This window comes from Narcine bancroftii, chromosome 3, assembly GCF_036971445.1.
Source record: "Narcine bancroftii isolate sNarBan1 chromosome 3, sNarBan1.hap1, whole genome shotgun sequence".
Taxonomy (NCBI): domain Eukaryota; kingdom Metazoa; phylum Chordata; class Chondrichthyes; order Torpediniformes; family Narcinidae; genus Narcine; species Narcine bancroftii.
In genome coordinates, this window is record NC_091471.1 from 115,679,892 (window position 1) to 115,698,736 (window position 18,845).

The window sequence follows — 18,845 nt, forward strand, 5'->3', positions numbered from 1 at the left end:
TGCTGTCTGGCACCATGTACTCTTCAATAGTTTGGTGTCTAATGCTCAGTTTGAGTTTTTCCTGGAATATTCATTTTCCAAACCATATCAAAGCCTTGGTGCACAAGATCAGAATTAACCATGATGGCCCGTGACTTGAAGGCAACGTTTCTCTAAGTGAGGCATCATCAAGGTGCCTTGGTAAAACTGAAATAAATGGGCATCAAGGTGACTATGTTCTAATTGATTTGGATCTCAAAACACAAGATGTTGTTGTGTGGTTGGCTATATAATCTGCATCCCAAAGCATCACTGCAGGATGACCTGAAGGCAGTGTTGAAGACAAAACTCTTCCAATGTACTTGCAACATTAGCAACTTCATCGATCATTTTCCCACAGTTGTAATGTCAAAGTTAGAAATGTTTGCACCATGCTCAATTCTATTAGCAACACCTCAACAAATGAAGGATTTCAGGCCTACCTGTATGGCATTCAGCCAAAGTAGTAAATGCAAATAATATTTATTGCACAAAAGTCCGAGATAATGATCACCTCTAATAGGAAAAAAAACAGACTACTCATCCTTTACGGTGTCCACCACCAACATCTTGGGGTCACTATTGACCAGAACCTTTACTGGATCTACCACATAAATATTGTGAATAATTCCCCTTCACTAAAATAAGATCTCAACAGTTTCTCTGTCAAAACTGTCATAGAAACATAGAAAATGTGAGTTGCTACAGAGTTGGGAAAAATGTAAATAAAATTCCTAGATGTCCAATACTGGTGTGAATTTAGCTCCAAACTTGAAATGTTCAGTAATGGATAAAAAAGCATGGTATTTGGTGTTAGGTGCATTTTTGAAATGGTTTAGAAATGTTTAATTTGGTTTGATTTACTGGCTGAAGATTAATTATTTTGGTTTTTTTAAATAAATTAATGATTAAGATTTACACTATTTTATACACTTATTAAAAATTTTCACAAATAGGTTACAGTAATGTCATCAGCATATGTTATTAAACAAAAAAATATTTAAAATCCTAACAAAGGTCAATTGAAAGAACAGAATTGATGAGGTAACAAAATAAATTGATGAGGGTAGGGCGGTAGATGTGGTCTACATGGATTTTAACAAGGCATTTGACAAAGGTCCCCCACAAGAGACTTATCTAGAAAGTCATGGGGCATGAGATCAGTGGAACCTTGGCTGTGTGAATAAAAAATTGGCTTGTAGGAAGAAAGCAGAGAGTTGTAGTGTAAAGAAAGTATTCCTTCTAGAGGTCGGTGACTGGTGGAGTGGCACAAGGATCTGCTCTGGGACCCTTGCTCTTTATGATTTTTATAAATGACCTGGTTGAAGAGGCAGAAGGATGAGTCACTAAGTTTGCAAATTACACAAAAGTTGGAGGAATTGTTGCTGGAGCTGAAGGATGTAGAAAGTTACAAGAGATGGAATGCAGATTTGGACAGAAAAGTGACAGATGGATTTCAATCCAGAAAAGTGTGAGGTAATGCATTTTGGAAGGACAAAGCAGAAGGCTGAGTACAGAGTTTCTGTTGATTGGTTACTTAACAGTGTGGATGAAAAGAGGGACCTGGGGGTTCAAATCCATACATCTCTCAAGGTCGCCGCATAGGATAGTTAAGAAGGCTAATTGGATGCTGGGCTCCATTAGTAGGAGGATTAAATTCAAGAGTAGAGAGGTCATGTTGCAAATCTAAAAATCTCTGGTGAGACCATACTTAGAATATTGTGTTCAGTTCTGGTCACCTCATTATCGGAAGGATGTGGAAATCATGGAGAGGGTGCAGGGGAGATTTACCAGGATGTTTCCTGGATTGGAAAACAAGTCTTATGAGGCAAGGTTAGCATAATTTTCTTGAAGAAGGGCTCAAGCCCAAAACATCGGCAATACATCTTTGTTTCCTATGGATGCTGAAAGACCAGCGTTTCGGTGTGCTTTTAGTGGGATGGTGCTTGAACAGTTGATTTCCTACTTGCATAGATACTTCCACTGCTTTGTTCTGATTCTTTGTGGAACCACTTGGTTTTGTCACTGGCATTGCTGCATCCAATACTCAGAATATAAGAAGAGTTTCACCGGGGTAATATTCAATTTCATTTGGATATTCTAGAGGCTGCTGATGGCTCCCTGTGATATATGGATACCCAATTTTGACAAGCTCAATCTATTGAGCTTGATAGTACTGCTGCGTAGAATAGGGGACGCTCTTTGTTGATACGCAGATGAGATGTTGTCTTCCCAAATTGCAATGGTTAATCCTTTGAGTCACAGATCAATGCATCTGCTTCAGGTAGAATGACAAGGACAAAATAATTTACCATAATACTCTCACCATCTGCTGCAGCCCCAGGCATTATGTTTGTTTGTATCTAAAAGAAAAAAAATCTAATTCTCCTCGCATAAAATTAACTTGCATTTGACTTCAATACACAGCGGTACTTTCTAGAATGTTTGTAAATGTTTTATTGTACCCAAAAAAAGTGATTTTCCCCAGAAAACATTTAGAAATATGGTTTTCTTCTTCAATATTTTTATTGATTTCATTTAGCAAATGTTACATAGGTAAATAAATATGAATTGAACAATAATCAAATGTATATGACAATAATATCAGTAATGACAAAATCTACGTTATATTTTTTTTTAAAGTACATGCAAAAGGAAAGAAACTGGCTAATCTACAAATTCAACCCTCTACCTACAGAGGCTGTTGGCAAAATACATCAACCACTATCTGATGATGAAAAGAAAAATGAACAATGAGGTCAAGATTCGAAAATTTGTTAAGCTTTCAAATGTGGGAAATAATTAAGGAAAGAACCCCATAGCGAAATAAAGTTTACATTTATTGCAGTAGTGGAGCATCCAATTTTTTTCTAAAGATAAACAACCCATCATATCAGACATTATATCAGTGAGTGGGAGGGACAGCATCTTTCCATTTCATTAGTATGGCCCTTCTGGCAGTCAGGGAAACAAAAGCTACCATGTGGGATTGTGAAGAATTCAATATCAGATCATTGGGCCCACATATTCCAAACAAGGCAATAAAAGGAGATGGGGCCAAATTAATATTCAGAACTCAAGCTAATGTACGAAATATGCCTTCCCAATAATTGAGAAGAACATGACCAAAATATATGATTCAATGAACCATCTTCTGTTTTACATTTATCATATTTAGAAGATAGGATAGAATTTAGCCAATTGGGTTTTAGAATAGTGGGCATCATGTTCTACTTTAAATTGCAATAGTGAGTGTTTAGCACAGAGAGAGAAGATGAATGAATATGTCTCATAATGGAATCCTATGTAGTCTCAGAAAATAATTCATTGGAAATCTTGTTCCCATAGCTTTTTAATTCCATCCAGGGAATTATCCTTAGATAGCAAAAGTAGTTCATACAGGGCAGGCAACAGCTGTTTATGGTCAAGTAGAAAATTATATATTTTCCTATAACATTAAACTCCAAGTCCTGAGGAAATCTCAAAGATGATGAGTTCAAAAAAACTCCTAACCTGTAAATAACAAAAAAAAAGGTGTCTGGGTACATTAAATTTAGCAGATAGTTATTCGAAAGGGGCAAGACTATGGTCAATAAAAAGGTTCAAAAAAGATCGGATGCCTAAGTTAAACCATTGATAAAAACCAACATCTTAAACCGAGGGAGGAAAAAAAGAATTACTTAAGATAGGACTAACTAATAAGAATCTATGGTATATGGTTTTAAATTAGAAAGTCTGCAGATGCTGTGACTACACTTTAAAACAAGTAACAAAGACACATACGTAGTCAATGTTTCAGGCCTCACCTCTTCATCGAGGTCTGGGGGAGGGGGTGGGTTGCAGGGTCCACAGGCACGAGGTCTTAGGTGGATATAGGTGGGAGGGTTTAACAAAAAAAAAGTTATGGGGGAAATATGGCTGGTCAGTTGTAACATTTTTAAGCAAAGGTGATTTTGTCTAATGTGTGCGTGAAGACCCTTTACATAAACTAAACAGTTGTTTCAGTTTCTCTTTCCCTTCAGTTCTATGGGTTGTTGTTAATTATCTGGTTACCATTTTGAAAGTTTCAACTAAATCTGCTGCCAATCTAGATATTTTTTTTTCTTTAAAATTTTGCAATTTGTGCTTTAAAAAATATTCATCCACCTCCCCTCTGGTTCTGAAAAGCTGATTTTTTTCTGTATTTCCTTACTACATAGTGCAGCTCTACTATTGTGCCCATTAAGTCTCTGCCAGCTCACAGATTGGCTCCATTTTACCTCCACCCCCCCCCATTTCCCCAATTAATTCAGCCACCTGCCTCCATGGAGGCCAATTTAGCATTAACCTTTCACCTACCGACAGCATCTCTTTAGGATGTGGAAGGAACTTGGAACACTTGGATGGAACCTCCTGCTGGAACTTGCAGACTCCATACAGCAGGAGGTCAAGATTGAACCTGACTTGCTGGAGCTGTGAAGATACAACACTATCAGCTGCACCATGTTGAGTCCTCTGCTGGCCAACCTTCCTACTGGTAGTAATTGTTATTTAGTAACTCTATCAGAATACAGTAGTCTACACCCTACTTCCCCCCCCCCCCCTCACCTTTATCCATGGGATATATGTTCCAAGACCCTCAGCAGATGCCTGACACTGTGGATGGTACCAAACCCTCTATATACTATGATTTTTTTCTTCTATACATGTATACCTATGATAAAGTTTAATTTATAAATTAGGCACAATAAGAGATTAACAACAATAACTAATAATAAATTAGAACAGTTATAATATTTTTTTTAAAGGGTTACTTGAACACAAGCACTGTGATATCCCGACAGATGACCTGATAACCGAGAAGTGACTAATGGGCGGGTAGCGTCTACAGCGTGGATATGCAGGATGAAGGGATGATTCAAGTCCCGGGTGGGATGGTGCAAGATTTCATCACACTACTCAGAACACCATGCAATTTAAAACTTATGAATTTTTTATTTCTGGAATTTTCCATTTAATATTTTCTGACAGTGGGTAACTGAAACCGCAGAACGTGAAACCGCGGATGGGGTTGGGGGGGGCACTGTACTTCATATTATTAGATGGTTCTGTTTAATTACTCCTTAACTCTCTCAGTTTTAAGGAGAACTAACTCAGCTTCTTTGATGCCATCACTGAAAACTCACACCCTTGGAATAATTCAACAAAATCTTTCCAGCTTCCTCTCCAAGACCTTGATTTCCTTCCCAAATGCTCTGCCAGCATCCAATGCACTGATTTAGAGAAAAAAAAAATGATGCACCTTCTTTGCTTTTGATCCCAGGAAAAACATAGGTCCCATGTGCATCTTTAACAGCCTTCTCCATCCCCTCTCAAAGAAACGTATACTACAGGCCTATCTGTTCCTGTATCCTTGGGGAACAGTACAGTTTTGTCTATAGCATTTTTAGACTGTTGGAACAACTTGAGCCCACAAGCTCACAGAATTTTCTGTAGATTGAAAAATAAAGTGCAAAAAAATGCTGATGTGTTGATGATATAGTTCATCTTGTGCTGAATAAAGTCTAAAAGCCAAGACTATCTGAACTTGACCAGCAGAGATAAATGAGCATACACTGAATTCTTAGCTGACAGATTTGGTCCCGGATCAGGGAATAGACATTTTCAACAAGATAATGTAATTCATCATACTTGTCAGCTGCACAAGTGGTAATATTTTCTGTGTCATCGGCTGTTTGGTTTGGTGGATCGCATCCTGTTCTGCTCAAACTTCCCCTGATTCATAACTCTGGCACTATCTTCATTGGAACATATGTCTGGCCATTGTCAAGGCTCTTGTTTCTGCTTGTCACTTTTCTGAAGTACATTATGAAAGAAGGAAATTTGATTGCAGCAAAAAATACTTAACATCTGACTTTCAACCTTATTAGATAATGTAGCCACCAAGAAGTTTCCAAGCAGTGTAGATAGGCCTGCACTCAAAGCATAATGGATTTGCATTTTAATTCTAATTTCATCAAAATATTCCTTTAGTTTCATTCATTAGGTTCATGAAGTGTATGTAATGGTTCACAATACTACATAAATTATCCCTGATGATTTTAACAAATAGATATGTATTTGCTTGATTATTTCCCAACTACATTTCAATGGATTTCATTTGGATGTTACTCCTCATCTATACCCAACAATGATCTGTTCTCCATCATAAAGTACTCCAGCAGACACGTGCCTTTCAAGAGGATATAATAGACCTTAACCTATACCTTTTCTGGTGTTATTATTGAACATAAAAAGAGAGGGATTTTGTTTGTGACAATTACATTTTTATCAGTAATTAGATCATCTCAGGAGACTATTTTAGAATTCATCTCCCCAAGGCAGATGATGTAAAATTAGAGGGGCCATATTAGCTCAATTGAGCTAAATTACAGCAAACAGTTCTGATGAGAACTACTGACCTTAAACCATTGGCAGTCCAGTTTGTCTTGCACTATTATTCATTTTTGATCAAACACTGAGGTGAGATGAAGGTCTAATGTTTGTGTTAACGGCCCCACCACACTGCTGCTAGACCATTGAGCTCAGCAGTGGAGCACTAACCAAGGACAGGAATGTTTCAGACCTAGGCCCTTGAGACTTGATGACTGGCCAGCTAGCTGTTTGGAGCCTGATCTGCCTTGCAGGGAACCTCTTGATTACAAAGTGCTACTTCTTTCCTCACAGTGTAAAATGTAAGTGGGGAAGCACCAAGGGTGATGTCCAGAGAGTGGGCTATAACCAGAATAACCCAGCAGAACTGCATGTCCATGGTAATGTGCTCAGAGTGGAGAGTTAGTCCACTGCTTATTTCATTGTTTAATCTTGCAGCAAAGAATATCAAAGATACTGGGAAAGCAGGAACTTTGAAATGGAGAGAAGAACCATCCAAACTGTTGTCTGGAAATAAGTTTCAGGACCGTTATTTTGTTTTGCGAGATGAGAAGTTGCTCCTTTACAAAGATGCAAAGGTGAGTTTTAATTGTGCATTCCATTTAGATTTCAGATTTATTGAGAGAATACATAAATAACACCACATACAACCTTAAGATTCCTTTTTCCTGCAGTCGTGGCAAGATTATCACTAATTGGTAGTGCAACAAAAGAAACTGTACAGAACGTAAAACATGTAAACAAATAAAAGAACTGTAAACAGATAATGAGTGCAAACAAACTGCAATTATTTTAAGAAGTTATTGCACTAGAACAGCACGGTTAGCTTAGCGGTTCGCACAAGCTATAACAGTGCCGGTGACCTGGGTTTGAATCTAGCGCTGTCTGTAAGCAGTTTTTATGTTCTCCCCATTTCTGCATGGGTTTCCACTGGGTGTTCCAGTTTCCTCCCACCCTCAAAAAATGGACAGAGATTGTAACCTAATTAGTGTATTTGAGGAGTACAGGCTCATCAGTCAGAAGAGCCTGTACTGTATGTCTAAATATTTGAATTAGATATATTTAAATCTATATATGTCTCAGTGCAGTAAACTTCACCATAGTTGTCTGAGAAACAAACAGCCTGAGTGGACATTGCAGATGGCTTTGAACTAACTGGTAATCAAAAATGCAAAATAAAATTACAGATCCTACAAATGTAAAATGACAACAGCAAACACCAAGTCAGCGGGTTAGATAGTGTTGACAGAGTGAGGAACATAATTAATGTTCCAGGTCAATGACCCCTTGTGAGAAGAGACTGGGTAGATATGGCTGCTTTTCTGATATAGAATATCAAACATTACAGCACAGTACAGGGCCCTTCAGCCCACAATATCCTGCCACCTATGTAAACCTACCCCATAACATATCTACATCACATCTATGTTTATCTAAGAGTCATCTCCCTTCAACTTGAGTAATTTATGTAAGTGGGGAGGTTTTGCCTTTCTGAAATCAAATTATACAAAATACTCTGTTCTTTATGATTGAGATTAAAAATTGAGATCATTTGTGAACATGATATTTGTCTTAGAGTGCCTAAAATTCAGTTCCATTTGTAAATATGTTTTAAGAGCAAATAGGATTTTCTCTGAATATTACTTTGCGCTGCTAATTATTTTTGAGTTGGTAAAGTTCCATCAAAAAAAGTGGAATTATGTGCTCAAGATGATTGAATTTAAAAGATGATGAAATTATCTTTGGTTTGCATAAAAACCTTTTAAATGCGGAGGAATTGCCATGTTTAATAATCCAGTTTGTCACCAATTTGGATGTGTTCAGATATTGCCCACTGGTCCATGAGTCACCCATTTGAAAAAAAGAAAATCGTTCTGTGCATCACATTTCAGAATCAGAATTTATTCTTTATGAACAAGTCACAAAGTTAGTTGTTTTGTGGCAGTACCACAGTGCAAATATTCATATAAACCACTTCCCAAAAATAAATAAAAATAGTGCACCAACTGTCAAAGTAAGGCAGTATCTTTGGTTTATTCATCATTCAGGAATCTGATGGCGGCGGAGAAGAAGCTTTCTTTATGCTGCTGACTGGTTGTCTTTAGGCTCCTGTACCTTTTTCCCAATGGTAGCAGAGTGAAGAAGGCATGACCTGGGTGGCGGGGGATCTTGAGGATCTTTCTTATGACACCGCCTCTTGTAGATGTCCTTGCTGGAGTGAAGTCTGGTGCCCGTGATGTTGGAGGCTGAGTTAACAACCCTCTGGAGTTTTTTCTCGTCCTGAGCGTTGAACACTACTCTTTACCAGACAGTGATGAAACCAGCCAAAAAGCTCTCCATGATACACCCTTAAAAGTTTTCGAGAGTCTTCAGTGACCTATCGAATCTCCTCAAACACCAAACAAAGTATAACTACTGGCAAGCCTTTTTTCATGATTGTGTCACACTGGAGACACCAGGTCAGATCCTTGGAGATGTTGACACCCAGGAATTTGATGTTTTTGACCCTCTCCACTACTGATCCCTTGAGGACTGGGTGGTTTTCCCCTGACTTCTTCCCGAAGTCCATCATCATCTCCTTGGCTTTGGTAACATTGAGTGCAGGTTGTGTATTACCACTTAATGAGCTGATCTATCTCCCTCCTGAATGCTTTCTCATTACCATTTGTGATTCTGCCGACAACTGTGGTCAGTGGGACTAGGGAAAAAAAAGGTTCAGCACAGACTAGAAGGGTCAAAGGGGCTTGTTTCAATGCTGTAGTGTTCTATGATCCAGTTGCAGAAGGGGATGCAGAGGCCCAGGGTGCAGATGTCTCTAGAATATTTCCAACACTTTTTGTTTTATTTGAAGTGTCTCAGGATCTGCAGTAATTTCCTACTTGAATAAAAATAAAACTTACAATCTGATCAGTTTCACATTTACCTTTGGTTCTATAACTCACAATCACACTAGATAGCAGATTATTACAGCTAATGCTATTCTCTCTTAAGCAAGTACTCAGAGAGGGCGCAAGCTTCTATGATATTTTTGAAATGCAACAAATAGCAGTTTTGAAAAGGGTTGACTCGGTTGTATCACCAATCAGACGTAGAAATGTTGAGTGAGGACAATATTGTCCATCCTTTGAGCATGCTAGTGTAATGGACCTGAAAACATTCATTGACCAAAGAAATTTCAATTCTTTCTCCAATCAAAATGTGTGAATTTTCCAGAGCAACAAACCGGAAAGAGAAGTTCTTGTGAAATCCTTGAAATTCTATTTTGGTCTGAAAAAGAAACTGAAACCTCCAAGCAGGTAAGGATGCACTTTGGTTGATGCTGAACGTGTTTGAATATGATAGATTGCAGATTAATTTGTCTGCACCAGTCAATGTGCATTAAAAGCACAATATAAAATACATAAAAATGCTCCCATATATACTGATAATGCAACCCAGCATCTTCTCCCATTCTTTTCACTGTTCACAACCAATTAACCTCAAGCTAAGGCATAAAGCATAGAAAATCCCAGAATGATTCGGAGGGAAAATAAGCAGAAAAATTAACAGTAGGTGAGAAGATGAGTTTAGGAAATCTTAAAGGCAATAAGATGCATAGTCAATGGCCTGCTTTCATTCACATTTCAAGCCGTAAAGTTCTACATCATAGAAATTAGTCTTTTTGACCCAACTTGTCCAGGCTGGCCAAGTTGTAAGTTTTTCAGACAAGTCCAGGATTTTTCCCAAATTTTTTTTTTAAAATTATTGGCAGAAAATTTACAACTAAAATGCAAGAGATCCCTCAGAGTAAAGGAAAGTCTCCTGACATCAAACATGATTACATTTTCATTTTCCTCATTCAGTCGTACCCAAGGAAACTTGACCAAAGAACATTGTGTGCCAAGGAGCTTTGCAGCCAAGGAAGCCATCTTGAAATGGTGCCATTATTGTGAGGTAGAAGATATGTCACCTGGAAATGCACAATATGATCCCTGTGGTAGCTTGATGATAATTAAGAAGTAATCAATATATTGTCCAGGGAGTTGAGGAAAATGTCCCTTTTAAATATTACTGTGGGAAATTTCTTGGCCATTGTAAGGCTAGTGTAATTTAAATAAACAACTTATCTTTCATACATTCAACACAATATTTTAATCAAAATCCTTGCTTTTCCAGATTATGCAATTTAATATGATCAGGGGCTGATAAATTTAGAATTAATCCAGTCAACCTTCATGGAATCCTTTCAGGACTTCTCTGTCCCCTATAACAGGAGGACATCAAATTGAACACAGCATTCCAAACAGAGCTTAACTAAGATAGCACAGGACATTAAGGTTGATTTGTTAATGACCAAATTATTCTTGTTTATTACTTAATACTTCAATGAGTTTACATCCAGATACATGGGCATTAAGGAAATGTCCCAGTTATCTTTACACACAACACTTAAGTGATGATCTTTGTCCTTATAAGGTTGATGCTAACCTAAATGGCAGCGCTTCCGAAGGTGCTGTAACAGCAGTGCTGCCGCTGGTGTGGACATAGGGAGAGCAGAGAATGGAGACACAGCACTCCAGTGGAGCGTTCTACCACCCAGTCCTACCACCAACGGCTCTGTAGAGAGTTTAAATCCCCTATTAAACAGCCGATGTTTTGGGCGAGCAGCGAATTTACACAGGGCCCCAAATAATGGTGAGGAACCGCCACCCCCCCACCCCCCCCCCCCAACCCACTGTTTGAGATAGAAATCAGAGGAGAGGACCTTACAGGGCAGTGATGACACTCATTGATCAGTGAGGAGCCCCGTGGCTGCAGAACACACAAGCAGCAGACTGCTGCCGATTCAAAGCGAGTAACCCACGTAGGCAGCAGACTGCTGACGACTTGCGATTAAAGGACTCACACCAGGCTGTGGATTGCTGGAGACTGGCTCAAGACTAGCTGAAGGGGTATCAGGTATCAGAATCGGGATGAGAGAGGGTGTTGAGAACGTGAGGGACTCCAGAGGTGTCTCAGGCACTGAAGGCTTCCTGATCATGTCAGAGGTTTGGATCTGAAGCTCGATTTGCTGATGGTTTGGACTGAAGTCTGTGTGGCTGCAGAAGTTATGGAGGTGAACCCACAGACATTCAGTAACTCTGAAGGGACTCTCTTTTGCTTCTCTTTCTCTGTAAGGGGCGCACCATCAATTTCTGCTGATTGATGGTGATTTTATGTCATATAACATCTGTTTTTTTTACATAACAATAAAGAGTGTTGAATCTTAATCCATGTAAGAAAAACTACACTTTTTGACATACAAGTGCCTTTTTCCTTCTTTATAATTCTGACAAAAATGCATGTTTTTATGCGATTAATTTTTGTGGAAAATCTAAATTAATAGGTTCATTCATGTGGGTAACTTTGATATTTAATTATTGCTTGTGCATTTTCATGTAAGGATATTGTGAAGAGAAATTGAATATTAAGTTAGTCAAATTATGTTAAAATCACTTAAAATGCTCCTGACAGAATTTAAAGCGTTATACCAAAGGCAAATAATTTAAACAAAACTGCTTCCTCCCCCCCCCCCCCCCCCCCTTGTGACCATAACATCTGGGATTAAGTGATTAGATCTAACACCAGATCCAACCACATTCATGATCCAAGAACAGTTTTGTGAGGGAGAGACCTGGGGAATTTCAGCAAGTTCGTATTCTCCCTGCCAGACTCCAGGTGGAATCCACAGTGGAATTTATTAAGTTCCAGCGTCCAAAAACATTACAATTGTCACCACCTTGACCACTTCCTCTGGCAGCCTGTTCCATATACCCACCACCGTCTGCATTTAAAAAAAATGCCCTTCGGATCTCTTTTAAATCTTGCTTCTTGCCTCTAGTTTTAGACTTCTGTATCCTGTTTTTGCACTACTGATTAACCACATTAGACTGAGAGTTGAGATTAATAGGCTTTAATCACCATAAAACATCAGCACATCTGACATGTTGCTGGCCCAGTTCCAAGGCAGGCACTGAGGGAGAGTTTTGGATGTAACAGTCTTTATGGAGATTCTGAGGTAAGGAGACACAGGTACAGGGGGAGACCAGCCCATACAGTACATTCATTTTTTTTTTTCTTTGGCTTGGCTTCGCAGACGAAGATTTATGGAGGGGTAAATGTCCACGTCAGCTGCAGGCTTGTTTGTGGCTGACAAGTCCGATCCGGCACAGGCAGACATGGTTGCAGCGGTTGCAGGGGAAAATTGGTTGGTTGGAGTTGGGTGTTGGGTTTTTCCTCCTTTGTCTTTTGTCAGTGAGGTGGGCTCTGCGGTCTTCTTCCAAGGAGGTTGCTGCCCGCCGAACTGTGAGGCGCCAAGATGCATTCATAAAGATAGTGCTAATATCTATACAGTGGTTCCACCACATTTACTTCTTTTTAAAAGAGAGTCCAGCAGGATGAAATGAATCAATGTCCATTATAGGTTCAGCCTGTCTGGTGGTCTCATCTGTCGTTTTGACCATCATAGTGCCTGATGTGGCTCAGGTGCTGGCTCCTGTTTTGCGTGACAGGCCATGTCTCCGGTGGCTGAGAAGGATTATTAGGACCATGGGGTTGCTCAGTCAATACTTGGGGCTGGGTGGCTGGTTACATCACCAGTGGTTATAGTGGGGGGGGGGGGGGTTAATGATTGGTCAGTCAAGGGATCCCGGATGGAAACCATGCCTTTCCGCCCATCCACATAAGCATACTGGGAGTTGCTGGAGGAGGTGGATCTTCTCAACTAGAGGACCAGTCTTATGGCTCCTGGTATTATCTGGAGCAAAACAGGCCCATGGGTCATCAGCCAGGACAATAGTGTGGTTCCCAACACCAATTTGGGGAAAGAAAACAGCCTTTCATGCAGGGTAGGATTAGTAGCAGTACAGAGGAGGGACCTGGTAGCGGGAAGTGCCTCAGAGAGGACATCTTGCCACTGGGCAACAGGCAGCCCTTTTAACCTGAGGGCTAGGAATACTGCCTTCCAAACTGTGGCATTCTCCCTTTCTACCTGGCTGTTCCTTTGGGGGTTATAGTTTGTGGTCCTTCTCATAGCTATGCACTTGACCAGCAGGTACTGGCGCAACTCCTCACTCATAAAGGAGGATCCCTCATTGCTATAGATATAGTAGGGATATCAAACAGAGTGGACAGGTTGCATAGTGACCTCATGACTGTGGCCGTAGTCATGTCTGGGCAGGGCATGGCGAATGGAAAATGTGAGTATTCATCGATAATATTGAGAAACTAAGCATTCTGGTTGGTGGAGTGGAGGGGCCCCTTGAAGTCCATACTCAGGCATTTGAAAGGGCAGGTGGCTTTAATCAGGTGAGTTTTCTCCAGCTGGTAGAATTGGGAATTGCATTCAGCACAGACCAGGCAAGTCCAGCTAAGTTCCCTGGTGACTCCAGGATGACAGAGGATGCCGTGGAGGGCTTGGAGGCTGCATGTTGGCACAGGGCATTCTTAATTTTTCCCCACTGTTTGTTGCCAAACATAAAAGTGGCTGTATGTTGGTTAGTCAGCAGGACGAATGGTTTGCCAGCTAGGTAGTGCCTCCAGTGGTGCACAGCTTCCACTATGGCCTGGGCCTCCTTCTTGATGGCTGAGTGTCGGAGTTCGGGGCCCTGGAGGATCCAGGGAAAATAATACTCTGACCTGCCCACTTGTTTGAGCATGGCAGCCAGGGCTAAGTTGAATACATCACTCTCCACCTGGAATGAAATGGATTGATCCACGGCTTGCATTGCCACCCTGGTGCTCTCACCCTTGGGCTTCTGTCGGTGGAGAGAAGGTGGTTGTTTTCACCAGGGGGTGGGCTTTGTCTGCATAAATAGGGACCCACTGGGCATAGTAGGAAAAGAACCCCAAGCACTTTTTCAGGACCTTGAGGCTGTGGGGCAGTGGGAGCTCCAGCAGTGGGTGCATACAGTCAGGGTCAGGCACAATGACGCCATTCTCCACCACACAACCGAAGACAGCCAGGAGTGCTCAACACGCACTTCTTCTGGTTATACATGAGGTTAAGACTTTTGGCTGTCTGGAGAAATTTTTGTAGGTTAGCCTTGTGATCCTGCTGGTCATGACTACAGATGATCAGGCTGTCCAGATAGGGAAATGTAGCCTTTTGCCCATAATCATCCATTATCTGGTCCATCTCCCTCTGGAAGACAGAGATCCCCCCCCCCCCTATTGGTGACCCCCGAAGGGGACCTGGAGGAAGTGGTAGAGGTGGCCGTCTGCCTCAAAAGCAGTGTATGGTCTGTCCTCCAGGCAGATCGGAAGTTGGTGGTAAGCTGACTTGAGATCGATGGCTGAGAAGACCCAGTACTTGATGATCTTGTTCAGCATGTTGGCGATGCGGGGGAGGGGGGAAGCATCCAGTTGGGTAAATCAGTTTATGATCTGATTGTAGTCTATGACCATACAGTGTTTCTCTTTGCTCTTAACCACTACTACCTGTGCCCTCCAGGGGCGAGTGCTGGTTTCCTTAAGCCAGGTCATTTAATTTCTGCTTTAATGAAGGCTCTATCCCCGGGGCTGTCTCACCTGCTCTTGTTGGTGACAGGCTTGGAGTCAGAGATGAGGTTCTCGAACAGGGGCGGCAGTGGAATATGGAGGGTGAACAGGCCGCATGTCATGTTCGGAGGGGAGGGTGCGTGGTTTAAAAATTGATAGTTGCAGACTATGAGGGGGATGTGGGCCCCGTCGTATTGCATTTGGATGCTATTGAGTTGGCACTGAAAGTCCAGTCTCAGTATGACTGCTGCGCAGAGCTGTGGCAGGATAAGGAGCTTAAAGTTCTGGTACTCCATGCCTCGCACAGTTAATGTCACGGTGCAGCTGCTGTGGAACTCAGATGAGTGGGATTTGGAGGCCTGGGCAACTTTACACTTTGATGGAGTCACTGAGAGGGAGTAGCGCCGTATTGTGAATGAAGCTTTCCATGCTCCCAGTATCAAATAGACAGTTTGTATTGTGACCATTTACCTCAATGTCCATCATGGCCATGTCTAGCTGATGTGGGCTGTTCTGGTCTAGAGTGATCGAGGCCAGCATCTGGTCACTGTCTAATTCACTCCTGTAATACTGGTTTGGAGGCACCCCCTAAGATGCTGCTCCTCGCCACTGGAAGTGGTGCCCACCCTGGTTTGCTATCCCCATGGTCCTGCCAAGCCATTCCCCATGACCCAAAGTGGCGCCTGAAGTGATGTGGTCCAAGATGGCAGCAACTACCAGTCGCACACAGCACTAATGGAGGAAGGTTGGGACCTTTATACCTTCTGGTAGTGTCCCTTCTTCCCGCAGGCAGAACATGTCGTGTTTCGGGCCATCCAGCTCTTACGAGGATACTTAGCATGGCTGCTGAAGTAGCACCTCGGGTGCCCGATGGTGGCAGCGTCAACTTGGGACCCCTTGTCTCAAGATAGCGGCCGCGTTTCCAGAAGAGAAGACCTCCACATTTAGCTGCGCTGTCTTGAGCGATTTGGCCAGGTCTGTGACTTCCTGCAGGCTTCCAGGCATCTCTGTTGGATGTGATCACACATGCGTCTCATATCAGTTCTTCTAAGTAGATGGCAGCAGAGACATCTCTGCAGCCACAGGCTTGCCCGAGCTCCTAGAGAACCCTCGTGTATTCGTCCATAGACTTATCAGGTGCTTGTCTACAACTGCCCGGAAGGTTCCTGGCATTAATGACATTCATCGGGGTCCGACACTGTCTCTGAAGGAGCTCCATAATGGCCAAGTAAGTATTGCAGTCTATGATAATTTTTCCAAGCTCTGCAGAGAATTTTGATAATTTTGCCAAGCTCTGCAGAGAATAGGTCCCGTTTATCTTCCTCACACAGCCCATTGTTGTGTCTCATGGAGGCCACCAGGTCTTTAGGGTCGGTGTCCAATTTATCCGCCCACATTGCCTTGTTCATGGCACAAAAATTATGGTGATTAAATTGTTGCACTACCATTTATGATTAATAGGCTTTAATCACCATAAAACATCAGCAAAACAGGTACTGAGCGAAGGGTTTGGGCGTAGCAGCCTTTGTGGGGATTTGAGGGGAGGGGTCACAGCTACAGGAGTGGGCCAGCACATACATACAATTGTATGTCAGCTGACCATGAGGTAAGGAAGAAATCATGTTTTTCTAGAGTAACTTAGGATTTTTTTAACAAATCACTTCAGAGTTAAATGTACAATCATTTTAATGTTAATTAGTTAAGGTACAAAACAGTGTAGTTTTCAGTTTCATGAAACTTTACCTCCAAGACATCGTGGTGGCCCGCAATTGCAGAGATCGGGCCAGCACATCACGCGGAAGCAGATGTGGACAGAGATCGCTAATGCGACTCCTAGGGCCAACGAACCCACGGGGATAGAAGCTGGGGCAGCATCAGACCAACAGCCCTAAAATGGTGTTGGTCAAGCTGCCCAGCTAACTCAGTAGAAACAGGCTGGGAAAGAAAGGCATTCATATGCATGGATGTTCCCGCCCGCTATTTTTATTCAGATGGCGACTTAGTCAATCAGCAAAAACGGCGGGAACTTAAACAGTATTAAAACAGCCTTTCCAGCCTTAATAGAGTAGTGAAATTAAACTGCCACACTGTGTGTGTGTGTGTGTGTGTGTGTGTGTGTGTGTGTGTGTGTGTGTATTTCTTTGTAGCGGTTGGCTACGTTATATTTAAAAAAAAAACTCGCAGCTTCCTTTGTTAACAAATTTAAATACTTTTGATTTTAATATTTAGTTGCAGGTATATTGCATTTTGAATTGTTGTGAAGAGATTTCAGGAACACGACTGTACAATGCAATCGCTGCCAAGTTGATGATGTGGATTCTGTATCAGAGGATGTTCGCAGCTGGAGAACAATCGTAATTGCTTCCATGCCAGGATTTTGAATCCTCTAGAATCATTTGAGTAATTTGTTGATTTAGCATGAACAGTTGCATCTGGTGATGACTAAGACATTATTACAGAAATGTCAGGTAGTTTTACTCAGGATCAAAACAGTGTAACATTGGCACACAAAATATTTTATTAAATTGATGATAGTCTACTATTCGTTAATTCAGGTGAAATGTTCTCCAGTTGTAATGTATTAACAATCCATCAGTTCTTTGTCATAAAAGGCTAAGATACTGTTTGTATGTGGTTAAATTCAGAGCCCATTCAATCCTCTAGTCTTGATTTAATAATTATTTTAGATTCAGAATGCCACTTAAATAAAGCTTATTAAAAATTTCTTTCCTTCTCTCAGTATTAAACTAGATTAGTTTGTCTAAAATTGATGATAATCTAAGTTTATATCTGTCTTTATTATCCTATTCATAATATTTGCTCCACTTAAGTATCGAGATAGACAGAGCTGGGCATTTGTCTTCTCTGCATCTTTCTTTAATGTACTTACCACTTAGAGAAACCTCAGATAATTAAGTTGATTTAGGGATAAAAGTATATGATCTTGATTTCAGGACATGGATTTAATACTTGGGTTGTAGGTAGAGACTTCCCAAATGTTAAATATGTGACTACCATTAAAAGTGCTATTGAGTGCCTCCTCCCACCAACCCAGCTTCAGTACTCCAGAATTAAGATACAGTTTGGCCAGTAAACAATGACAATTTATCTTACATATACTCAGACTTATAAAAAATGTATGACAGCACATTTCATGAAAATAATGACAAGTGCCTGTATTAGTTTTGAAATTGAGTCCTTTTCATGTATACTACTTTTCAGACAATTTGAACTCTACGGTAAGTTAAATAGGCACTGATCAGTTTTGTTTTATGTGGAGGACAAATATTGGCCAAGTCACCTATGAATAGCAGGATAAGTTCTTACATATCCACTTGAACAAGCAAACAAATCTTACCATGCTCCCTCTAAATGATAACAACTCTCACAATGGAGTTCACGAAGTGTCATCCCAGATAATGATGCTCAAGTTGCGAGAGAGACTAAAGTAGCAAATTTTGGCTTATCCTGATTGTGAGCAAGCTTGAGTATTGTCAATTTTAAGCAATGACAGGATCAGAAGAGAAAGTGATTGTAAAGCTTCTCTATATTCATATAGGGCGATATTTTTTGGAACCTTCCTTGATTTGTGGCATTCCATTTCAAACAAATATAAACTTGAGTATTTTAATAAGAATAAAATTTCCTTTAGATATAGTAAACATGGCCATACATCCCAAGAAATTCATTTTAAATCATCTTTTTTATTTATATAGCTCAAACGTCTTTTTGCAAGTTTTCCATCCTCCACTTGTCCATCTTCTATGTGCAAAGTTCTACTGCTTGCATTATTGTCCATAACGAAGATGCAGAAATGCAATGAATCACACTATTTCCAAAAAAATTCTTATCCCCTAGCTGTACCCTATCCCTATGTCTTCTTTCCTCCAGCTCCGCAC

The 18,845-nt window shown here is 40.9% G+C and overlaps 1 protein-coding gene across 12 annotated transcripts in view; it reads left to right on the top strand.

The window, feature by feature from the left end:
- Positions 1–18,845, top strand: part of arap2 (ArfGAP with RhoGAP domain, ankyrin repeat and PH domain 2) — a 473,297-nt gene that overhangs the window by 411,570 nt on the left and 42,882 nt on the right. For 10 of the 12 annotated variants that reach the window (XM_069924984.1, XM_069924987.1, XM_069924988.1 and 7 more), the window contains 2 exons: positions 6,868–7,007; positions 9,643–9,725. In XM_069924984.1, the coding sequence (XP_069781085.1) occupies positions 6,868–7,007; positions 9,643–9,725 (223 nt within the window). Of the gene's footprint in view, positions 1–2,661; positions 3,001–6,867; positions 7,008–9,642; positions 9,726–18,845 lie in introns of those variants that run through there. The other 2 variants (XM_069924989.1, XM_069924990.1) reach the window with 2 other exon arrangements.